The following is a 27,081-nucleotide window of genomic DNA, read 5'->3' as shown; positions in this document are numbered from 1 at the left end:
GGCAGGCAAATGGATGAGGAAGACATCACATATGTTGTTCTTACTGGTCTGGATTCCACAACTTACAAACCTGTCATTGAAGCTATCCATGCCTGTGACACTCCCATATCCTTCCATAAATTTCACGAAGAACTTATCAACTATGAACTCTTATTAGCTCAAATCCCATATATCCCTACAAGTATTCATATGCCTGTAACATCTTTTTCAGCAACTAACATCCCCCACACAAACCCTGGAACAACCGAAATTCCAATAATGCCCTTCCCCTCCTACACACCCCCAACAACAAAATACCTCCACCAACAATTCAACTTTCCAATTCCTAGGTAAATACCAATTCTTCTTTACCAAAGGCCACTCTCTTACCTCTTGTTACGCTTTCAAAAACAAATACCCACATGTTAATTTACATTCCCTGCCACAAACCAACAACAACAACAATTCTCCTCAGGAACATGCCATGCATACCACTAACACACCTAATACGAATTGGCTCTTTGACAATGGTGCATCACACCATATCACCAACGATCTCAATGCACAATCCCTACATACTCCTTATGATGGCATGAACGAACTTGTCATTAGTGATGGCTCGCCCCTTACTATTAGTCATGTTGCCTCGTTATTTCTTAAATTTTCTAATACAACTTTTACTCTCACTAATGTCCTTTGTGTTCCGTCCATATCCAAAAATATTATCTATACATATCGTTTGTGTATTGACAATCACATACTAATCCAATTCTACTTCTTTCATTTTCTTATCAAGGACTTCAAAACCAAACAGATTCTACTCCGCGGAATGGCTAGCCGAGGGGTCTATGACTTCATTCTACATTACCACATATCGCTTTTCATACACATTCCAATAAGTTCACTCCTTGGCATCATACACTTGGACATCCACATCTCCGAGTTTTACAACATTTGGCTTCTACTATTCCTACAATTACTTCTTTGAAAAATAATTGTAATTTATGTTACATTAATAAAAGTCACATGCTTCCTTTTTATACTACATATCTTACTTCCACTAATCCACTAGAATTGATTTTCTATGATGTATGGACATCTCCCCTTCAATTTGTCGATTGCTACAAATAATATATTATAATTGTTGATCATTTCACAAAATACACATGGATTTACCCTTTAAAACACAAGCCTGTTTCTCTTATTATATTTATACGATTTCAAAATCTTGATGAGAATTTCTTTCAAACCAAAATAAAACAATTATTTTCTGATAATGGAGGTGCATATATCAAATGAACCTCACATCTAGCTTCTTCTGGTATTTCCCATCTACCTTCACCTCCTCACACTCCTGAACATAATGCCTATGCTGAAACATAACACTATCACATAGTCGAAACTTCCTTATCCTTACTATCTCATGCAAACATGCCACTACAATTTTGGACTTTTGCTGTCAATACCACAACATACTTAATTAATCGGTTATCCACTGCCATTCTAAATAATACCTCTCCATATTTTCAGCACTTCCATAAACTACCAAATTATGACAAACTCGGAAGCTTTGGATGTCTCGCATATCCTTGGTTGCGTCCATACAATAAAACAAACTCGAACTCAACTATAAACCATGCATTTTTATGAGTTACTCTTTATCTCAAAGTGCTTACCACCTCCTTGATCCACTCACAAACAAAATTCATACAACTCGTCATGTTTATTTCGTTGATTCTGAATTTCCTTACGTATCACTCACCAAAAAAACTACACCACCGACCCCCAAACCTGATACATGGTTTCAAATTGATTTTATTTCACTTCCAAATTAGCCATTTAAAACCTCACATCCTCCCCGCCCCCCCCCCCCCCATGTTTTGATCATCCTTTGTATTCCCCTCACAATAGCCCAATCTCCACAGATAACACCAACCCCTATTCTTATACTAATGTCTTCAAACCCTATTGATCAAAATGACTCCACTAATTCTTCATCTTCTATAAATCCACCTATTTCTTCCGCCCCCACTAAAACTACACAAATAAACACTATAAAGAATCCCAAGCCTAATCCTAAATATCACAATGATAACTTCATTCTTTACCACTCTACCACCTCCTCTTTTCCAGAACCACAAAATATTACTCAATCCTTAAAACACCTTGCATGACGCAAGGCAATGCAAGACGAACATGATGCCCTCATTCACAACCTAACCTAGACGCTTATCCCACGTGATTCAGCCCCCAACATCGTTGGATTTAAATGGGGTTTTTGTACCAAATTCAATCCGGATGGTATTGTCGATCGCCTAATAGCTCGCTTAGTAGCTAAAGGCTTTCACAATTGACCAGGACTCGATTACATTGAAACTTTCAGTCCTGTCGTGAAACCAACATCTCTCCGCCTCATTCTTTCTCTAGCCACCTTTCAAAATTGGTGTTTACGACAACTTGACATAAATAACGCCTTTCTACAAGGACATCTCACATAATCTATCTACACGTCTCAACTCCCCGGGTTCATCGACCCATATTTCCCTAATCATGTTTGTAAACTAAATAAAGTTATTTATGGCCTTCGCCAAACATCACGTGCTTGGAATAATGAACTCAAGATGGTCCTTCTTTCTACCAAATTCTAACCCATAATATATGAATCATCTCTTTTTGTATATCACTCAAACAATTCCTCTATCTACATTCTTGTATACGTTGATGATATTATCATTATCGGTCCTAACTCTTCTCATGTCTCATCCTTCATCACATCTCTTGCTAAACGTTTCTCCATAAAAGACCTAGGAAATCTTTCCTATTTTCTTGGATTCAAATTCCTTCCCCACTCCGATGGATTGTTCCTTTCTCAAACCAAATATATTATGGATCTTCTTTAAAAAGCTAACATGATTGATTGTAAACCGACCACCACTTCGATGTCAAGCTCACTACACCTTACTATTAACAACGACAAACCTATACCAAACCCAACATCTTATAGATCTTTTGTCGGGGCTATGCAATATTTGTCACTTACATGTCTAGATGTTGCATTTGCTATTAATAAGCTTTCTCAATTCATGTATCATCCCATAGATCTTCATTGGACAACCCTTAAGCAATTATTGAGATACTTACAAGGCACGATACATCATGTTTTCCTTATATGTCGTAACTCACCACTACATTTACATGCTTTTACTGATGCAGACCGGGCAGGTGACAAACAGACATATCGAAGCACCACGAGATACATTGTATATCTTGGATCAAACCCGATTTCTTGGAGTTCTAAACAACAACCAACACTAGCTCGCTCATCAACCGAAGCCGAATTTAGAGTTGTAGCCTCATTAACCACAAAGTGCAATGGTTAATATAGTTACTCTCTTAACTTGGTTACAAATATAACAAGATACCAACCATAGTTTGCGATAACCTTAGTACCACCAGCTATTCAACCAATCCTGTTTTTCATTCGCGAATGAAACATCTCGCACTTGACTTCCATTTTGTTCATGAAAAGGTCCAAGAAGGTTCCATCTGTGTTACTAATATCAATGGTGATGATTAGCTAGCTGATGCCTTTAGAAAGCCTCTACTTAAACATATATTTCACACCCTCGTTTCCAAGATTGGTCTTATCTCACGATCGTCCATCTTGCGGGATCTTATCAACATATAATCTGAATCCTCCTCTATTGTATTATGTACATTTATCACATGCTTTAGTTAATTTGAATAATAGATAAAGATAGAAATAGTCTTCCATAATTGTTGTAACAGATCCAACATTATCGGATCTCTTTCTGTATATGTAGTTGACTTCCATTTAGTGTAAAAATATAAGTTTCAATTATTACTTCTATGATATTGATGGTTTAAAATACAATGTATAATAGTAGAGCAAAGCATATTAAAATCAATCATCACTTTATAATGGGGTTGATTGCAAAAGAAGAAGTTCAATTGGGTAATTTTCGAACCAAATAACAAGTTGCAGACTTATTTTTCACAACGCGTTTGCCCCAACTTAAGCATTAAGATTTAAGTTTTCAATTAGGAATCTCGATGGAGAGCTAGTCTTGAAAGTAATTCTCACATTTTTTTGTTTCTAGTTTTGAGCTTTCATAATTCTACATGGCTATTTACTTGCCTACTATATTTTTAGGGTAAGAATCATTTCGAGGCTGTATTTTATGCCTATTTAAATGTGTTCTATGTTTTCAGTAAGAAGCACAACAATAATATATCTCTATCTATACTACATCTTAAAGGAAATATTTTTCCTTTCACCACATCCATTTGAAACCTTAACACTTCACTTTCCACCTTTTATCTTATATTTAATAATTTAAGTATGTTATTAAATGTAAAATAGTATCATATTAATTGTAAACCTTTTGAATTATCATTATAATAAATTTAATTTGTGAATTCAAATATGATGTTAAATCCAAAATCTAAATCAACATATCAAATAAAATTAAAAAATAGTCAAAGATTGTTTTTAAAATGGCTAAAAAAATGTTTGAATATTTAAATATAAACATGAATTTGCATTTATTAGAAACTATATAATTTTACAAACAGTTATTAAAATTTCAAATGATCATCATGATCAAAATTAAAAAATGTTCATATAACTAATTTGTAAATTAATTCCTCATAAGAATAGTTAAAAGTAAGACAAAATCAACATTTAAATTTAATTTTATTATTGTACAAGACCCGAGTAAAGGTTATTGAAGACTATGATAATAAATTTAGTGGAAAAATTATTATTTCATAGTAAATGTCAATAAGATAATCATTTTAAAAATAGAATATCTGTCATAACTTTTATCACATATGTTAACCTGCCCGTTGCGTAGATATTCGTCAAGTTGTATATAAATATGAAATACAATCTGAAATACTATAAATATTAAATACAATCTGAGATGACAAAAACATTATTTCATAATATAAAAGATTATGAAAATTCCAATTCATGAACTGGAACAGGAGAAACCTAGAGATATAAAACTGGAAAAACGAACCCAAACTTATAATCGATGGTTTATATTTTGTTTTTTTTTTGAAAACCAACTTTCTTAGTTCGGTTCCGTTCGGTTTTGGCAAACCCGCGGACAATCGTAGAACCACATGAAAATGAAAAATATTCATATAATTGAACATACATGTTCATCTATGAACATAGACATGTTCATTTATGAACATACATAATATTCAAAAATAAACATAGTTATTTTCATGTGTTTTTGTGGTAATATTGTTGATATTTGATTCCATGTTGAATATATATATATATATATATATATATATATATATATATATATATATATATATATATATATATATATATATATATATATATATATATGAAGGTTGTAAAATACGTTCGACGTTAGCTAGTCGGTGAGGTTAAGGGATTAATCAGTTAGGCGGGGATTAACTGGGAACCATTAATTGCTAATTTGTTGAATTTTAAAAAATTAAATATGACTAATATCGTATCAAAGTTTGTAAATACCACTAATATTATAACAAAATAAGTTAATATGATTAATACAACACTAATCATAACTCAAACAGTTTTTATTGAGATGAAACTTCTTCAAAGTGTTAAAATTTCATCGTTTTCTACTGACTTACACATTGTGTATGCAAAGATTAACCGCTAGGCGCCCTCTAGTCGGTCGAGTAGCGCCTAAGGATTAATCAGGACCGGTCGGGATTTTTACAACATTCATATATATATATATATATATATATATATATATATATATATATATATATATATAACATACATACATACATACATACATACACAAACATATACATAAATAAGGTTTTGTTCATTTGAGAACAACAAATTATGTGAGAATGTGTGAATAATTTCTAGCAGTTGATTTCTGGTTGTGATCACATTTCTTATATCATGGGTGGTTAAAGGTGGTTGATTGTTGATATAAGCACATACATATGTTTCTTAAAGATCAACGGTCAGAAATTGTTCCTACATTCTCATCGTAATATTTTTTTCTTAATTGGTCTTAAATATATACTTTTGTAGTTTGGCATTTGGTTTGATTTTAGTTTATACTTTTATAGCAATGTATTTTCAATTTGTTTTAGATCTTATGTCGTTTATATCAACGTACTATGATACTCGCTATATGAGGCTTGAATGATTGTGAAATGGTGTGGTGCTCGAAAATGGCCGTTCAACCTGAAATGCCATAAAGATCCCAAAACCCCAAACCACACAACCCACAATTTAAAATGGAAATCCTGAAAACCAAACCCATACAAAGTCGAACCCAATGGTTTTGCAAAACCAAAAAACAAAATTTCACGGGTTGGTTTCGTGTCGAGCTTGTTAAAAAGGAAACAAACTAGATATCATGAAATTTATAAAGAATTAGTTCGGATGTCTAAATGAAGAACTTTGAGTTGCTCATATATACATAAAATTTACTTAATTTTGTAGTGCTTTATTAGGGAAAATTTCATTAATATCCTTACAAAATTTTAATATTACTTCTATATTATTACATATACTAAACAATTGGCCGGCGTCTATCACCTTAAATAGTCTTCTACCGTTTAGTGTGTTTTTACAGGTCGTGCAATTCTTACCTTTTAAGAGTGGGTCTTTTACATGTAAAAGGTGATGTATATATAAAAAACTTGGTGACCCATTAGTGGGAATAAAAAAATGAATGTGAAACCATGATCTCACTAAAGAAGAAAAACTACTTTTGAAGCCTTTGAATAATAAGTGGTTTTATTCTAATTAAATTGATTTAATATTAATCTTTATACGAGGAGGGTAGTTTAATAATAACATGTGGTATTTTGAGTTCTAGATAAAAAAATCAATATTAATTTAATTTAATCTTAATAATATATGAGTTTGGATATAGACTAAATTTTATAGTTTTACAAGGATATGTAGTTTTAAAATTTGTAGGGATATAAAATAATAAAACTAATACTCCTGTTTAAACTTTGTAACCCGGGAATCCCAATTCAATAAGGTCCCATTTTTTCCTCTATCTTAACCCGATGGAAAGTAGCAGAAATAGTATCACCCACCAGAGAATTCTGCATTGTTTGAATTTGGAGTCGAACATACAGACTCATTCCTATCTTGCCAAACAATCCGGATAAAAGTATGGTTAATGAATTTAGTCAACACCGCTAATCTCTTATCCTTAACCGTATATGAGCCATCCACCAACAATGCATCGATTGAAGGTGGCGTAATCGGGATTGGGTTCCATGATTACCTAGTGGCGAACCAAGACAAAGTTCAAGGTGTAACACACATAATTTTGAGGGTAACACACCTAAAAATTAACATTTGTGACATTTAAACCCCTCTAGTTCCGCCACTGTGTCTAGGTTGGAAATAGCCACCATATGATTTATTTTTAGTTTAACATAAGTTTAGGCCCGGCCAAGAATATCGCCGTCATGGCCCAGGGCATGGGCATTACAACGTAGGGATGAGATCGGTTTGTGAACCAAACCGAACCCATCCGGAGCTTGAAAATATTGAAACTGTGTAAATTCAAGGAACCGAAAACCCAAACTATATCAATCTTCATGTAGAATAAGGAAAGATATGGGCACGAAGAACATAAGACGAGGAGACAAATCAGGCAATTCCATTCGTTTGCAATGTTTTACGCCTATAATCAATCTTCACGCCTATCGTCCTGCCAATCTATATCAAGTGTGCAATGGTAAGTTGTCTTATTTGCTATGCTTTGGAGTCTAAATCAAAAATCAAAATCGCCATTTCCTCTACTCTAGTCCTTTGTATCTAAGCTATCACTTCTTAATTCTCACGATCCAATCAATAGTCTTTTTTCTCTTTGGCTTTGGAGTTTGGAGCATTCAAAATCGCCTTACCAAGTTATCAGTTACATATGCCTGCGTTTTCTCTACAATCTCCGGTAATATCAATTTGACAATTTATGATTTCCTGTTTTGCTAATTGAATGTTTTTGTGTCTTGACTGTGCCCTAGAGCCGTGTACTCACGTACATAAAGTATTAAAGGCATAAGTTTTCATAAGATCTTACTCAATTCATTTTTGTGTGACCAATTCTGATTTTGTTTAATCTATTAATGTGATGTAATGTGAATTACTAATTCTTGTTTTCTGTGTTTTAATTAAAAGTATTCGTACTCAATCTTTATTTCATTATTTGGATCACGTTCTCAAATGTCACATGAGCTTTTATTTAGTTCTCATAAACGAAATTCTAAACTATTAAATGTTTTTTATGGCTTGAGATAACGGGTGATTGATAAGTTGGAATTTTTTGTGAGTTTGTGGCCCGTTAAATGTAGAATTTTGTCACCCTGTGACTTGTGTTGTTGGGATTTTTGCAAGTGCTTTAAGTTTTTGAGGATTCATATGGATGTTTTTGCAAGAAATGCATTCCACATTACTGAAATGCATTCCACATTAATGAGTTCAACTTAAGGAGAGAAAAAGAAAGGAAATGGATGGAAGTGAAAAGAAAGTAAAAGAAATTGGTGTTCTCGAGTTTCATTAAATGATGAAAGTGGAAGGAAATGGAAGCATCAGCGGATCACTTTCCCTCCTAATTTTCTTTTCAATTTGGAAGGATTTAGAGAGAACGGAACAAAACGTTTAATTTTCTTTTCATTTCTTTCCAACTCAGAAACATAAAATATAATTTTCTTTTTCTTTCCTTTCTCTTCTTTTCTCTCCTTATTTTCTTTTCCTTTCTTTTTGTTTTCTTTGCTAAAACTTGGGATTTGGGATGTTCCTATTAATTACTCGGATTATACTGACATTAACATTTTACCGTAAAATTGAGTAGTTCTTTGGTTTCTGCGTTAGTAACACAGGAAGCTAAAGAAAATTCGGAAAACTTTTCTTGTGATCGGAAGAATCATAGTTAACCCACGAACAGATGTAAAGACTCCTAAACCAGCAAAGGTTTGTGAAAAAAACGGACAAAAAGACTTTGTGGAGTCCCATAAAGATGCTACTGAAACCTCCAAGTTCCTTCCATTCAACAAACTTAGGTAAGTGTACTACTGTCACCTCCTTGTGCACTATATATAAACAAACTCATTGATTCATTTTCTGCAGAACAAGCAACTCCAAGAAAAAGACAACGCACACACACTGAAAAATGATAGGATGGGATGACATTTACAAGGTAATAACGTCAATGTTTCCACTCTATGTGGCACTAATGTTAGGCTATGGCTCGGTGAAGTGGTGGCATATGTTCAATCCCGACCATTGTGATGCAATAAACCAACTCAATTGCTATTTTATCATGCCCCTCTTCCAATTTAACTTCACAACTCGCGTCAATCCATATAAAATGAACTTCCGTTTCCTAGGGGCGGATGCCATCTCCAAAGCCCTAATCATCATAACAATATCATCATGGGCTAAGTTCACTACTAAAGGAAACTATCCGTGGTCAATCACAAGCTTCTCCTTGTCAAGCTTGAGTAATACACTTGTTGTAGGGGTGCCTCTTATTCGAGCAATGTATGGGACATTTGGTGAAAACCTTGTTATCCAATACTCCATTTTGCAATTCACAGTGTGGATTATAACCTTACTGTTGATGTACGAGTTCTGGAGTGCAAACAAATCGTTTGATGATTCGGTAGCAGTTACAACAAGGGATCTGGAAGGCAATAATGAAGAGGTTACCACAACTACAAGACCATCTCTGCTTATTTTAATGAAGATTGTGGGGTTAAAGCTCGCTAAGAACCCTAACTCGTATGCATGCATCCTTGGTCTTGCTTGGGCACTAGTATCCTACAGGTAACTTAACTTCTTTAATTTGTAAACAGATTGAGTTTGTTTATCATGTATTATTCTAAATAGATTGCAATTGCATACATATCTACTCCAGGTGGGATTTGAAAATGCCTAGCATCGTGGAAGGATCAGTATTGATAATGTCTAGAGCTGGTTCAGGTCTTGCCATGTTTTGCATGGGTGAGAATTTTCACTTCCTTCCATGGCACATTAATGCATTGTTAATCCGGTTTATGACTTTCCATCTTGAATGGTAAAGTTTGTAATGTACTTTCCTTTCTCTATTCACATGAACAAAAAGGAGGAGATGCTAAACTTCTAGCATGAACATGCAGGATTGTTCATGGCATTACAACGAAAGATAATTGATTGTGGTGCAACCCTAGCTGCATTTGGGATGCTACTGAGGTTTGTGGTAGCACCAGCATCGATGGCTGTTTGCTCTCTTATCATGGGTTTACGTGGAGATGTCTTATGTATCGCCATCATTCAGGTAAACTTAAAATCAATCTCTATCATTTACTCAACAACTGTTATGAGATCTGTTTTCTCAGTGGAGTTTTTCTTTACCACCAAAGAAATTACTTGTACTTTAATCGCTAGATTATAGGATCATTTTCATATAACCTTAATCAAACAGTTTTTTACGTACAAAGAACAAACATATATAAAATAGGGAGAAGCTTGGAGATAAACACAACAGACCACTCCTAACCAAGATTACTACACGTGTTTAACCAATTAATATCACTACATTTCGTACGTCTATTGATCCAAAGAAATGAGAAAACTTGCACCTCATCCGCAATAAAGTTGTGTGAGGAAACCACCTCAGTATGAGCCTTTAGAATTCAGATTTTCCAAATAGCCCACACGCAGGAGAGGATTGTGTTGAGTAGGTGAAGCCACTCAAATATTAGTGGCAGAAATCATGGTTGAAAAGCAAGTCAAAAGTGGAAAAAGGAGAGATGATCCAGTTTTCCCGTATGCATGTTTCATGGGGTGCTTTTCTTATTCTATTATCATTTCAGACTATATATATGAGTCTCATTTGTATTGTAAATGAAATGTAGAAAAACACAGAGAGTACAGATTAGCACCAAGAAATATAAACTCCTAGTTACCAAGAGTGGACGTAGGTCGGAGATCAGACCGAACCACTATAGATCTTGTTGTTCTTGAGTTTAGCGTGTGTTGAGTGTTGTATGTTCGTGTGATTCTCGTGTGTCGATCCTAACAACTGGTATCAGAGCGAGGTGCTCGTGTTTTGGGGACACATAGAGGAGAAGCAGAGATTGCCGCCGTCGGCTAATAAGTTAGCCGGATCAATCGCCAAGTCGAGTTGTCCGGTGTTGCATATAGTAGCGACGATAGGAGCAGAAATCGTCGGAGTCGTTTTCCGGCAGGAGGAGGATCAAATCTTGTCGGTCTCCGGTAGTTGTCGCATCTCACATCTGGGAGAAGATTGCCGGCAAGAAGAGCAGCAGCAGAATTTCTTTTTGGGTGTGCTTGCATCGCCAGGAACAAAGAAAGAAGAAGAAGTTTTTTTTTTTTTTTTTGGAGTATCTTGGCAGGAGCCAAGTAAAGAAAGAAAGAAAAAATATTAAAGAAAGAAAGGTGGTGGAGGATTGCAAAGCAAAGTAACGCACGCTTTGTCTACGCACGCTTTGTCTGTTGTTTTTTATTATTATTTTAAGAAAATTGCAGTTTAGCCCCTGAACTTTCATAAAAATTGCAGTTTAGCCCCTGAACTTTCACAAAAATTGCAGTTTAGCCTCTGATCTTTCAGAAAATTGCAGTTTAGCCCCTGATCTTTCAGAAAATTGCAGTTTAGCCCCTAAACTTTCAGAAAATTGCAGTTTAGCCCCTAAAACATCAGAAAAATTGCATTTTTCACCCTTAATTTCTGAAAAAAGTGCAATTTGTCCGTTAAAATGGCAGAAGACGGCAAAATCAAGATTGACAAGTTTGATGGTAGTGATTTTGGATTTTGGAAGATGCAAATTGAAGATATGTTGTATCAGAAAAGTTTGCATTTACCTATGTTGGGCGTACAACCGGATGACATGTATGATGAAGAATGGAAGTTGTTGGATCGACAAGCCTTGGGTGTAGTTAGACTTTCATTGGCAAAAAGTGTTGCGTATAACATTGTCAATGAAACGACTACTTATGGAGTATTTAAGGCTTTGTCCAACATGTACGAGAAGCCGTCCGCTTCCAACAAAGTGTTCCTCATCAAACAATTGGTTAACACCAAGATGAAGGAAGGCATGTCAGTTGCCGCTCACATAAACGAGTTCAACTCAATTATCTCTCGTTTAGCCTCCGTTGAAATAAAGTTTGAAGATGAAGTTCAAGCTCTACTCCTTTTATCATCTTTGCCCGACAGTTGGTCAGGCACAGTAACAGCCGTTAGTAATACGTCCAGTACTACGAAGCTAACGTTTGATAGCATTCGCGACTTGATTTTGAATGAAGACATTAGAAGGAGAAGTAACGGAGAGTCTTCCAGTTCCATTTCTCTGTTGCATACAGAAGGTAGAGGAAGAAGGAATGAGAGAGGACAACACCGAGGCAGATCAAAGTCCAGAAAAAGGGGGCAGTCCAAGAACCGAAAAGATATTGAATGTTGGAATTGCAAAGAAAAGGGTCACTTTAGAAACCAATGTCCAAAACCACCAGGTGCAAAGAAAGAAGTAAACAATGTATCCTCTGAAGAATCGGAAGATTTTCTCATATGTTGTGTTGAGAATTCAATGGAATCCTGGATTATGGATTCGGGTGCTTCTTTCCATGCTGTCTCATGCCCAGATATGGTCAAGAACCTACAAACAGGTGACTTTGGCAAAGTTAGTTTGGCCGATGATCAAGTGCTTGATACTACGGGTATAGGAGACGTAGATTTGAAGACCTCCATGGGAACCACCTGGACATTGAAAGATGTCAGGGTTATCCCAAACTTAAGGAGAAAGTTGATTTCAGTTGGTAAGTTGGATGATGAAGGACTTGATGTTCACTTTGGGGGTGGACAATGGAAAGTGATCAAAGGCAACTTGGTGATTGCCAAAGGAAAGAAGAAAGGCACTCTATACATGGTAGAGATACCTGGTGATGGTGTTCATGCCGTAACCACCAATCCGAGTCCATCTAATTTATGGCACCAACGACTCGGACACATGAGCGATAAGGGATTGACGATGTTGGCTCAGAAAGGAAAGTTTCCAGACTTGAAGAAAGTCGAAACTGAATTTTGTGAATCTTGTGTTCTCGGGAAACAAAAGCGGGTTACTTTTGTAAAAACGGGGAAGACACCGAAAGCTCAGAAGTTGGAGCTTGTTCACTCGGATGTATTTGGACCAACACCAGTTTCATCTCTAGGAGGCAAAAACTACTATGTAACCTTTATCGATGATTCAACACGCAAGGTATGGGTCTATTTTCTTAAAAATAAATCTGATGTATTTGATACTTTTAAGATATGGAAATCTGTTGTTGAAAATGAAACTGATTTGAAGGTAAAATGCCTGAAGTCGGATAATGGTGGTGAATACATAAGCGAGGAGTTTGTTGACTATTGTGCCAAGCAAGGGATAAAGATGATCAAGACGGTCCCAGGAACCCCTCAGCAGAATGGTGTAGCTGAAAGAATGAATAGAACTCTGAATGAAAGGGCTAGAAGCATGAGGTTGAATTCTGGTTTACCTAAGACATTTTGGGCTGATGCAGTTAACACTGCAGCCTACTTGATCAACCGTTCACCGTGTGTTCCCTTGGATTTTAAATTACCAGAAGAAATGTGGCAAGGGAAGGAAGTAAGTCTTAAACACCTGAAAGTTTTTGGTTGTACTGCTTACAGTTTGTTAAAAGATGGTGACAGAGATAAACTTGATTCAAAGACCAAGAAGTGTACATTCATTGGTTATGGGTCAGACGAAATGGGTTACAGGCTTTGGGATAGTGAAAACAGAAAGTTAATCCGAAGCAAGAACGTCACCTTTAACGAAACAGAGTTATACAAAGACAGAAACAACAAAAGTCCAGAAATTCAGAAGGAGTATGTTGAGTTTGAAGATGATGAAAAGAAGAAAGAAGCTTCAGTCGAAATCCCTGAATCTGGGGATGACTCAACTGACAGTGGGAGCTCAGGGGATAATTCCAGTAATGATTCTGAAGATGATGAAACCGACAGTCCTCTAACTCCAGAGTCCCCAGTCACACCTCAAGTTCAACTAAGAAGATCTTCCAGAGTCACCAGACCACCAAAAAGATACTCACCATCTGTTAACTACATTCTCCTGACAGAAAATGGTGAACCCCAGTGTTACTCTGAAGCTATAGGGTTGAAAGATTCATTGCAGTGGGAGCTAGCAATGAAAGATGAAATGAAGTCGCTTGAGAAGAACAACACCTGGCACTTAACAAAGCTTCCAGTTGGGAAGAAGGCTCTTCAAAATAAATGGGTTTTCAGGGTCAAAGATGAACATGATGGTACCAAACGGTACAAAGCAAGATTAGTAGTCAAGGGTTTTCAACAGAAAGAGGGAATCGATTTCAATGAAATATTCTCTCCAATAGTGAAAATGACCACTATCAGACTTGTTCTCAGTATTGTAGCAGCAGAAGGTTTGCATCTAGAGCAGCTAGATGTCAAGACAGCTTTTCTACACGGTGACCTAGATGAAGACATTTACATGACACAACACCAGAGGGTTTTCAGGTTAAAGGAAAAGAAAACTTGGTGTGTAAATTGAAGAAGAGTTTGTATGGTCTGAAACAAGCGCCCAGACAATGGTATTTGAAGTTCGATAACATCATGAGAAAAGTTGGTTACAAGAGATGTAACAATGACCATTGTTGTTATTTTAAGAAGTTTAAGGGTTCTTATATCATTCTACTACTCTATGTAGATGATATGTTGATTGCAGGTTCAGACGTGTCAGAGATCAACAAGTTGAAGAAACAGATGTCTGAAGAGTTCGAAATGAAAGACTTGGGAGCTGCAAAGCAAATACTCGGGATGAGTATATTCAGAAACAAAGATGGTTCTTTAACACTATCTCAAGAAAAGTACATTGAGAAAGTATTAGAGAAATTCAGCCTTAAAGATGCCAAGATCAGAAGCACACCTTTGCGAAGTCATTTTAAGCTTTCTAAAGCTCAGTCACCCAGATCAGATGAAGACAAGAAAGAAATGGCTAAAGTTCCTTATGCATCCGCAGTTGGTAGCCTCATGTATGCAATGGTATGCACGAGACCAGATATAGCTCATGCAGTGGGAGTTGTTAGTAGATTCATGTCCAATCCGGGAAGAGAACATTGGGAAGCAGTTAAATGGTTGTTTAGATACTTGAAAGGGACTTCAAAGATGGCATTAAATTTTAAGGGAAAAGACGTAGTTCTGAATGGTTATACAGATGCAGATCTCGGTGGTTGTAAAGATTCTTACAAAAGCACCACCGGATATGTCTTTACAGTGGGAGGCACTGCTGTAAGTTGGATGTCCAAACTACAAAAAATTATTGCCCTTTCAACCACAGAAGCAGAGTATATGGCAGTTGCTGAAGCAAGCAAAGAACTTATATGGTTGAAGAATTTTCTTATCGAACTTGGCAAAGAACAAGATGATTGTGCACTATTCTGTGACAATCAAAGTGCAATTCATCTTGCAAAGAATCCCGTCTTTCATTCGAAGACAAAGCACATACAGCTGAGATATCACTTCATCAGAGAAAGAATTAATGATGGCACTCTGAAGTTGAATAAGATCAAAGGAACTGAAAACCCAGCTGATATGTTGACTAAGGTTGTCACCTTAGAGAAGTTGAAGCTTTGCATAGCTTCAACTGGCCTTTAGGATAATTGAAGAGAAGGTCGGGTAACTAGGATGGAATCAAGATCAAAAGTGTTTTACAGAAATACAAATGCACAGTTGAAGCACATGTGAAGATTGTTCCGTGGCTTCAAGTGGGAGATTGTTGAGTAGGTGAAGCCACTCAAATATTAGTGGCAGAAATCATGGTTGAAAAGCAAGTCAAAAGTGGAAAAGGAGAGATGATCCAGTTTTCCCGTATGCATGTTTCATGGGCTGCTTTTCTTATTCTATTATCATTTCAGACTATATATATGAGTCTCATTTGTATTGTAAATGAAATGTAGAAAAACACAGAGTGAGTGCAGATTAGCACCAAGAAATATAAACTCCTAGTTACCGAGAGTGGACGTAGGTCGGAGATCAGACCGAACCACTATAAATCTTGTTGTTCTTGAGTTTAGCGTGTGTTGAGTGTTGTATGTTCGTGTGATTCTCGTGTGTCGATCCTAACAGATTGCACCTTGAAGCAAGTAGCTTGAGGGACCAAGAGATGGCGATCTTTTGCCATGATAAAAAGGCAGCCGATACTTCAAATACTAAAGGATTCGAGGTTCAACACCTTCAAGATTAACCTCCAACCGATGGGAGTCATGGGACATAATTGAAAGAGATCGTCTTCAGATTCATACTAATCCTCACATATTGAACATAAATTTTAAAAAATGACAATCCCAGAAAGAATGTTTATTTCTCTTAGGACTAGTGAAGAGAGTTTATGGGGTACAAGCCAATAATGAAGTGTCGATACACTTCACCCAATCTGAGGCATCATCTAGTAGAAAACTCGATCATGGAGTACCTGTTAATTTAAACCGAAGTGGTTGATGAATGCAAGCAAGCTCACACCCATCTACCCCACTTTGTACCAAGCCTATATGTATCATTGAGCCGTCCAAAATCCAAATACTCCCATGATATAGTGTCATAGGATTCTTCTATGTCGACCTAAAATACCAACACCTTTTTTGGTTATACACCACACAACGAATTTCATTTAGAATCAAGGGTCCGTCTAAACACATGGCATGGGTTAGATGGAATAAAGTGTTGGCAAAGAAAGATAAAGGGGGTTGAGGAGTGGGAACCTTAGATGGAATAAAGTGTTGGCAAAGAAAGATAAAAGGGGTTGAGGAGTGGGAACCTTATTTTTCTATTTGCAAGGGTTATGCTCTCCATATGGATTTGGAGATTCAAAGTGGAGAATGATAACTTGTGAGTTAGTGTAGTTAAAAGTATACATGGTGTTGATAGGGCGCTAAGTCCAATTTAGATTAGAAGATCCCTTGTTAGCCCTTCGAAAGGAATCATTGAAGTTGTCTCGTTTCTCAAAGACAAAAACATAGATGTAATAGTGCTTATGTAAAAAAAAAAAAAAAACTTGGAGACAAGAAGGATACAAACTTTTGGTCAGACCCGTCGTATTGCAACATCCCGCTAAAATCATTTACCCCATAATTTTTGCTCTTGATTTGTAGCTTCATTCCACAGTAGTGGAGTATTACAATAGTGGAGTAGTGGAGTATTACAATAGCGGAGATTGGGCTGCACCAACAACATCAAGATGATTCCTAACGAAGTTAATATTTTGGTTGGCGATTGAATCTTGAGGGAATCCCCAAAAAAGCCCATATTGACAGAATGGGCCTTGACATTGACAATATCTTATGCCCCCTCTAGGAAACTCATGTGGATACTTCTAGTCATTTGTTTTTCGGGTGTGCCTTCGCTAAGGCGGTTTCTTTTTAAGATCAACGTTTGGTGGAACTTAAGGTTCCAAATGACGCAAAGAAGTCTCTGAATCCATATCTATAAGATATGGGATGTAAGAAACTACATTCTGTCAAACATGCTAAGAGGTTATTGTGACTTAGTATCATTCAACAATGTGCTTAACTCTTTTGCTTCGATCTTGAGTAGAAGTAAAAATTTCAATTTAGATTGGGGCTCTTGATTATGCTGTCTCAACATAGATCACAGTTTTTTGTGATGCTCATTGTTTTGCAAGTTATTGGTTAGGCTTTTTTGAAAGCATGAAAAACTATGCACTTAGTCTGTCATATTGTGCGATTTGATCAATCGAGTAAAGGTATTCTTTGTTCAGAACCTTTGGATCAAGCATAGTCTTACCCATAATACTACATACATTGAGGCTTCATTTCTAAAATTATGGGAATCCCCTACCATTGGCATGCGAAGAAGTAAAGACTTGATACACATTGCAATCAAATGTTCCTAACTACCACCATTTGAATACTTAACCCTAAAACCACTTTTGCAATTGGCATTAAATGACCCGGCGTTTTTTCGTATAAAACGCATGAAGAAACGAGTTTTGAAATCCCAATCTTTTAGAAGTTTAAATGAGAAGGAATGTGATCCAGATTTAAACGGTATAAGAAAGTATTTACTTTTCCTGAAATATTCCAGCACATTCCTATACAAGATCGCTCCAAATAGGACTCCTCAATTGCCAATCGTGAAAAGCCATTGTAATGATTTTTTAGCTACTTAAGTATTATTGACACGATTCAGTTTTAAGATGGATGGATAAAGTACCGATCAATTTGGTTAAGTGTTGGAATTTGACAAGAAGGCCTCCTGTAGATGGATCACATCTCTAAGCCCGCACCTACAAAAAAGAAAATCTAGAAATATAAGGTCTTATCCATGATGTTATAGATTTTATCATTTTCCAAAACAAAGATCCATGGAAACAATGATCATAGAAAAGAGTTAAGCACACACCTTCAACTGATACATTACTAAAACAAAGTAGTTAAGGGCAAACTTTTAGATTATGGCATTGATTATGGAGACCCATAATAAAAGCCCGAACATTAGTTCTTTTTCTGAAGTGATCGGATCCCATTAAGACAATATTTGTGGTCAGAAAAAAAATAGTGATTACTTGCTAGTTGCTACCATAGTCTCCCTTCATGCATTAGGAATCACCACCCTGATTTTGCTAAAAATGCCATGTTCTTTTGGATTTTAGACTTCGAATTCCAAGGCCTTCATATTTCTTATATGATAAGGACTTATTTCATGTCACCCATGTAATATTTTGTTCCTCCAAAGACCCCATACAAAATTTGATCCAAGTTTAGTATGTTAAAAGTTGAGAAATAATAAACACTAAGACTTTACAAAGTGTTAAATGACCCTTAATGGAGAGATTATGGGCTTTGTAATTGTATACATTCTCTTTGAATTTTTTGATGATAGGCATCATGGGGATGATATTTTTATTGAGATCCGACTAAGGAGGCCAACGTAGGTTAGCGAAATTAAGGAAGCTTCGTAATAGAAAGCACCTTTGTGGGATGTGTGTCAACACCAATAATAATGCTACTTTTTGACCGATCCACCTTAAGCGATGATGCTAAATAAAGAAACTAGTAATATGGGAAAGATTGAGGGAATTATCAAGTGACCAATAACCCAAAAAAGGTATCTTCCTGATATTGTAGTGAGATATAGAATGTTTATCGATGGAGGACAAACGCCCTTGAATAACCCTTTTCCTTTTCCTTATTCCAAAGAAAAATTAATACCTTCTACTAGTCAAATGGAAGGAAATAGGTTGACAAACCCTCATGTCATAAAAACTCTATAGTTTGGGATCCATTTACTAGCGCTAAAATATGAGCACACATAAGGCCATTAGACATCTATCATTGAAACCTATTTGTCTCATCACAGAGTCAAAAAAATCTAATATATTGAGTTAAAAGCCTTTTCGATGTCACTTTTACTATAAAGATCTTTTATATATTTTACTGGCTAGGGTGATTATTTTAGGGGATGATTCGGATTGCTTATTTTAAAAAAAAAAAAAAACTTAAGTTTTTTAGTAAGAGTGTGAGTGTTTATTAGCTTATCTATTGTCAAATTGAAGTTTTAAAAAACTGTTTGGTTTAATTTATTCGGTAGCAAAACATAATAAATTGATAATTTTTTTTTGGCAAATGGTGTTTTTATATGTAATTAGGAAATAACTTATCAAAAACTCATTATTTAAGTCAATAAGTGCTTATGAAATATTTTTTATCCAAACATATAAAACTCTTTATTACTTGTGCCAACCGCTATTAAATTAGTAACCACCTTAAATAAGCAAACCCAATCACACCCTTACTAAATACTAATGACCTTTCAAGACGGGAGCCCATCTTGTCTAATTCCACCATAAGGTAGGAAAAAACCTAGAAAACTATCAATTGGAAATCATCGATATGGGCATGACATCCAAACTAACCTCGCTAATCCTATGTCGTTTACATCTACTCGATATCCAATTATATGTGAATTAAACAATAAACCCGAATAGAAAATCTCTATGATGCTTATCCTTCCTAACAATTACCACATTTTGGAACCTCCAAAACACTCAAAGGCCAAGAAGAATTACACCATTAAAACATATTTTTGTATTCTCATGAAAAATATGTAGAGTCTGCAAAAGCATAAAGAGATTTGATGTTTTGTAACACCCTAACATTCAAACTTATAAATTAATATATGTAAATATCCATCCAAATGGAAGCCTAGACCATCCTTATCCAAAGAAAATCAAACATACCCTAGGTGTTAAAATTATGACCAAAAATTATACATAAAAAAACAATCTATACCATTATCGTTTATATACCTTTATATTTTTGTATAACAAAATGTAATACATAGTTTGCCTTCTCTCTTTACAATCCCTAAAAGTTTTCATCATTTGATCACCAAAATTCCCTATCTACATGAGCTCATACTATCATCACTTTAATTTAGAAGTTGAGACATGATGAAAATAAACATTTGCTTGTTATATGCATATGTTTTTATACAATACAAAAACATTTATGATTAGTTTCCAAAAACATTTACATAAACATCTTTCATACCATAATTTAGTGTCATCCTCACTAAAAACTTATGTAAGCATGGAGAATTTCATAAAACTCGGTGGTTCTTTTTTGTGGAGTCTAATGATTATCATTTTTTATTTTCTTATGGATTGAATTCAAATACAAATCATTTATTACAAGCATAAGTAAAATGAATATCAATATGATCCATATTTCCCCAAGGCATTTCCCTTGCAGGACCATGAGCAACTACCTTGCGAATGGGTAGTATCATCACAATACTACCTACTTATCTATTTTTTTAGAAATACTATCTAGACACCCCCTCTACAATCGACATATCCAATTTCATCCATATAATATGTGAATGAGAAAACATCACTTCCTTTTCATCATCAATTCATTCCCATGTACATATTGCAATGATGTAATATTTTACATAGGACTAACATAGTATAAATTTACTTCTACTTCACAACTAGTGACTTGTGGTGATAACTTGTTTTCATTTGGAAACTTGTTTGAAAAAGATGAAAAAATTACTGATAAATCAGAGTTTAAAACGTAAAATGACTTTCTATATTCGACAAAAGGAGAATGGTTATATATAACCTAAAAATAATAAACCGGAAAAGTTTCAAAACAGGAACAAACAAAGAAAAATATCAAAATATGCTAACCTACTTCATACTTATTGGGTATGTTATGTGACCTATTATTCAGTAACAAGTAGTTTTGACTACTATAATAAATTGCTCCTTTAAATATGAAATGCTTAGTCGATGATGCAATTTAATAATCTTATCATGTCGGAGCTAGAAGTAAACATCTTATATTGACAAAAGTCTGGTCTTACAAGCTTTCTCATGATATCAAAGATTCGAGCTTTAGTTCCACAAAATACCAACTCCATGACTTCTTGATTTGAATAATGATGTAGATAATGATATCTCACATCAAGACGGTTGGTCACTATTTGCATCACCGAATTTTTAGACATTTTAATAGAAGAACTATAATCATAGAAAATCTTGACACTTCTGCATTCCATATTACACCTATGGTTAAATAAACCTTTTAACTAAATACATTGGCATTCACATAAAATTGTGGCCACGTATTTGGCTTATGTTGACAGAAGGATGACAATTTTATGTTTTCTTGAACTCCACCAAATCACAACATTGATTAACGAAACATAAATATCGAAGTGCTTCTTTTGTCAAAACACCCCTCGTATGAGCTATCTGAAATTAAACTTTTAAAGTATTTCACAAAATGAAAATCATTTAAGAATATAATTTTTTATGGAAAATGGTCCTAAACGGTTAAGTCCTTAACATTTTACAAAGTTTTAAAGTGTCAATTCATACGAGTGTACAACATAATCAAGAGATATTTGTAATACCCTTACATACATCTTAAATTTTAAATACAACAAATTCTAAATACTCAATTGCTTAATATGTCATGGTATTTAACTAAATCTTCCAATATGAACACATGTTAAAAATATACATGTTAGGCTTCAGGAGCCTAGTAAGAACTATCAGGGTTAGACAATGTTAAGTGTAATGAACTTGCACATTCCATACACAAAGTAAACGCCAAAACATTTTTAAAACAACAAAAGATTAGTTACACTTTCTTCTCTGGGGAAAGAAGATTTACAATAATAAAAACACTGGTAAACATCATCAAGGTTTAATAAAACTAAATCATCAAGTTCAACTTAAATGCAATGAAACATTCTTCTATTTCATAAACCCCAACATCAATCTTAAAGTTCAAACAATTCATAAGAAGTAAAATACTTGAGTCTGTGTAAACAATGATCCCTTAGCACACTATATACCACTAGCTCATCTACAAAAAGTGGATTTATTGAGCATGTGTAAACAGTGAGCACATAACACAATATATACTCTTAGGTACCAAGGTCAACCACACACACACACACACACACATATATATATATATATATATATATATATATATATATATATATATATATATATATATATATATATATATATATATATATAGCAAATATCATCTTGGAAGTGAGGCTTGTCTAGAATATCATCACAATAAACCTCAAACTTCCAAATTTTGGTACTCATGAGTGTCACACAAGTCTTAGCTCATCCTAAAGTGGTTGTGCATGATCATGATTAAATTTCCATTCCAAAACTAGAATGTTTGTCCCCATTTCAAGAGCTCCTTACAAAATTCATTTCATGAATGCACATATATATATAACTTATATAAGGGACATCTGTTCTTGGGTAATGAACTCACCCCAAGCGTGTCGATAGTCGTCTATCCTCTTCATTAGGAATAAGGATGCTCAAATTTCACTTATGAGACCTAATTATCTTTAAGATACTTACAGAAGAAAACCTCACTACATAAATATCTCTCACTCATTACAAATAACCTCAGTACAACACTCTTCTATCCTGCCCTCACAAAGGAACAAAGAACACAACACTCTTCTATTATGCCCTCACAAAGGAACAAAGAACATAGGGTATGAACAAACCCTAAAAGATGAAGAAACCCTAACTTGTTCTTAAGAGAGATATGTGAAGTGTGTATGTGTGTGTGTGTTATATCTCTCAGTTATGAGAAAAATAACACAAAATTCACAATATATACATCGGGTTGAAACATGGAGAAAACCACAAGATCCAAGTAATATCCAACAACTTCAAGAAACGGATAAAACCTGCTAGTCAAACCTGTAGTACGAATGAAACAGGCCGCATTCCCCTAAAACAAAATTTTAACAAATTTACCCCTTTTCTATAATAATTATAACAAATAACATCACAATATATTTACCAATTAAACCTTTAGTAATTGTAACTAAAGAAATACTGACATGTAATATATAATGTTTACCAATGATAACTTTAAGAGACATTTACATTCTTATTTACACCCCCCCCCCCCTTCAAACTAAACATTGGAAAACACATTTTTTAATTTTTCTGAAAACATCAATTAGTCCCATTTTATTACAAAGAAATTGATGTTCACTTGAAACCAAAGCTTTAGTTAGAATATCAGCAACATTCTGATCATACTCAATTTTTACAACTCGATTCACCCTATTACTACTATTTTTTTATATCTACCCTCAAATTTTGTATTTTATAGATTGTCATTCTGTTGATACTCACTTGAACTAACTTAACTACAAGAATGAACAAATTGGGTACCCCTATTAGAAGGTGTACCAATTTTAGATTGTTTTTTCACTCTCTTTCTAAAGTCTATATTTTTCACATAGGTATAAGTATGTAAGTAATGTATTATTTGTAGTTTATAAGTATGTATGTATATTATGTATCAATATGTATTTAATATATTTATGATTATTTCCATATTTTTTGTTATTTTGAATTTTTGGCTCTTTGTATGCTCTAGGCGAGCGCTTTCGCTTAGCACTTAGCACTTTGACTCCCAGAGCCTGTACGCTTCTATTTCTTTTAAGCAATGTTGTAAAAATCCGGGTTAGGTCTCGATTAATCTCCGATCGTCCCTAGGCGCTACCCGACCGACTATAAGACACCTAGCGATTAATATCTACCTACAAAATGAGCGAAGTAGTTGCACACAAAGAAATTTGAACACTTTGAATAAGTGTCATATCAATCGAAACTAATTGAAGAATGATTAGTGTTGTATTAATCATATTAATCTATTTTGTTATGGTAAACTTGTTTGATAATCCTGCAATAACCGACACAACATCAAATCATACATATTCATATAACTCAATAAAGTCAAACTTTGATAACTTAAATACAAGGTTGTAAAAAATGCTCAACGTTAGCTAGTCAGTGGATTGCGTTAAAGAGTTAATCGGTTAGGTAGGGATTAAATGGGGATCATAAATTGCTAATTCATTAAATTTTAAAATAGGTTAATATGATTGATACAACACTTTCATCCCATTTTGCTTCTTATTTGACATATCCCAACTAATGATTACTTCTTTAAAGATGGGTCACATAGATAGTATGAGGTATGCCTTTGAATCCATGCTTGCTCCAAGTACAACAGATTTCTAACTCTTGTTATTCAGCTTTATTCTTATTTGTTTAGGCATGTACGTCTACATGCCTAATGTAGCCAAACACTAGAAAACAATCAACATACTGCTCAAAATCCAACATCAATCACCCTCCAATATTCCTACATTTGGATGAAGTAGGTTTTCAATAACAAACCTCCATTGATTGTAATCGCCAAAAAATTTGGGCACATATGGTGCTTGAAAATTGTTAGTATAAATTTCTAATTTGAATGTCTAAAGTAGAAAAATATGACAGAAAGGTCCATGTCTATGTTACCATTATTTTAATAATTCACCTATATCTTCCACCATTTTCATCTTGTTTATATTGATTGTTTTCATGGTTTACAGGCTGCGCTACCACAAGCCATTGCATCTTTTGTGTTTGCTAAGGAATACCAACTTCATACGAATGTGCTTAGCACAGCGTAAGTTCATTTACTTCGATTTCATAAATAATGTGATACATTACAAATAATGTTCAATTAATTCGATCTCACAGTTGTACAATTTAACATCCAGGGTCATATTTGGCACAATTGTATCCATTCCTGTGCTGATTGCATATTATGCTGTACTAGACGTCTTAGTAACATAATGGCGTTATATTATTTTTTTTTTATTTCCGTTTGTCTGTATATTTGAATATTCACATGATTTTGTAACAGTACAATAATGTGAACTTTTTTTTGAACATTCACATAAGAAATCCCCCTCTACATAAAGTCTGGTTCCTTTGGTTAGCAACATCATACGTATAAGTTGGTAATTAATACGTAGGCTTCTATTTAGTAACAAATTTTTATTACCAAGTAATTGTGTCCTGTTCCCAGCGACCTCTATTTAGAAGATTTGATTACCAAGAAACGGAGCCTTTATTGTTATAGAGTGAACCAAGATAAATAGAGGATTATACCATCGATCTTAGAGCACACATAGTGGTTCCGGAGGGAACACCGTCCCACCACTTGGCATGGTAAAAGAGAAGCCTCTGATCGTTGTCCTGATGATATATAACCCAAAAGGACTAGTTTTACAAAATAATAATAATAATAATAATAATATAAATACCCTTAAATTTTCTTATTTTTTGAACCAATCTAATAAAACATTCTTCCAATATACCCTACTATTTGACTAGAACGTAGTTAATGCGGTATCAGCATGTAAGCGTGCAATATAACACATGTTAGGGTTGGGAATAAAATATTTTTATATAATGTTTAGTCTTCTAATTTTTTTCTATTAATAATATATTTCATTTATTAATTTAATATATTTTATTTTTCTTATTAAAAATGTGAAAGTTGGAACGCAATAGAAAGATGACAATATTCAAGGTTGTGAGATGGTTGATGGATGAAGCAAGTATAAATTGACGTTGATATTGACATACCTAGGGATATAAAAATGAAAATAGGACAATACCCTCCATCCTTGGACACACCAAAATGTAAACGAGATGGAAGATAAGGAAGTGTAGAGACAATCGACTATAACAGAAGTGGTGTTTAGTGAGGTTGCAAGAGAGTTTTGCCGAGGACGGTTTATGGTAACACTCGAACTTAAGGTTTTAAGTTGTTCGTTTTTTATGCATTATATAGATCAGTTATTAGTTTCTGGTTAGGTCATGCAAGTTGAGACACCTCTATAATCATAACCCACCCAAAATAAATTGGAAAATTAATGTGAGAATATTAAATCTGTCATATTTAAGTTTCATTAAATATATGTATTGTAGTGACCCTAAATATGATGATATGTGCGAAATTATAAAGATCTAGTAAATCATACAAACATCAAAAACACAAGGAGTAAATAAACACGTTTAAGCTCTATTAGAATAGTAAGAGTACAAATGGGTTTTGAATATTCTCTCACCAAACTAACTCTCAAATGGGTCTTACAAGTTCTTAATTAAATGAGAGTCAGTTACTTCCTATTTATAGGAAAGACTCAACCTATTTATATATACAAGAGGGTAAGCCACATCCAAGGAGAACTTTACACCCTAACATTCTCCCCATCAAAGTTAGGATTGGATGTCCTGACTTCAATTTCCAAACGAGCTCGCGCGCTCAATGCCAACTCCCCCTCGAAGTAACACCGGTCTTCAAATCCACAAATGAATACAGGAGAAGCTTCTAATACCCATTTATACATACTCCCCCTTTTTATAATCAACAAGTGATTATAAACCCATGAATGATGAGAAACGCTTGAGGAATAAACGTGACGAATCTCCCCCTCGATGTGTGACAAAAATGCAATCGCAAAAATCTTGCACGAAAAACAATCACGAAAAGCCGAGAAAATTTTCCAAATTTTGTGAAAATTTTCGACTTTTGGGTGAGAGTTGCAAGAATTTCGAAAACTGGGTAATAACTGTCAACTTCGTAATTCTGCAGGGACTCATTGCGCCAAAACAGCCTCAAAT

The 27,081-nt window shown here is 34.6% G+C and overlaps 1 protein-coding gene across 1 annotated transcript in view; it reads left to right on the top strand.

Annotated features, from left to right (window-relative positions):
- Positions 1–25,269, top strand: part of LOC145133718 (auxin efflux carrier component 5-like) — a 40,542-nt gene extending 15,273 nt beyond the window's left edge. The window contains exons 2-7 of the mRNA XM_079068674.1: positions 8,873–9,060; positions 9,128–9,826; positions 9,918–10,003; positions 10,159–10,316; positions 24,996–25,072; positions 25,167–25,269. Of these exons, the coding sequence (XP_078924800.1) occupies positions 9,171–9,826; positions 9,918–10,003; positions 10,159–10,316; positions 24,996–25,072; positions 25,167–25,242 (1,053 nt within the window). The 5' untranslated portion in view covers positions 8,873–9,060; positions 9,128–9,170 and the 3' untranslated portion in view covers positions 25,243–25,269. The remainder of the gene's footprint in view (positions 1–8,872; positions 9,061–9,127; positions 9,827–9,917; positions 10,004–10,158; positions 10,317–24,995; positions 25,073–25,166) is intronic.
- Positions 25,270–27,081: the final 1,812 nt, after the last annotated feature.

Source organism: Lactuca virosa, chromosome 8 (assembly GCF_052849685.1).
Source record: "Lactuca virosa cultivar CGN04683 chromosome 8, Lactuca_virosa_CGN04683_v6, whole genome shotgun sequence".
NCBI lineage: Eukaryota > Viridiplantae > Streptophyta > Magnoliopsida > Asterales > Asteraceae > Lactuca > Lactuca virosa.
This window is presented reverse-complemented; position numbering and strand designations above follow the sequence as displayed.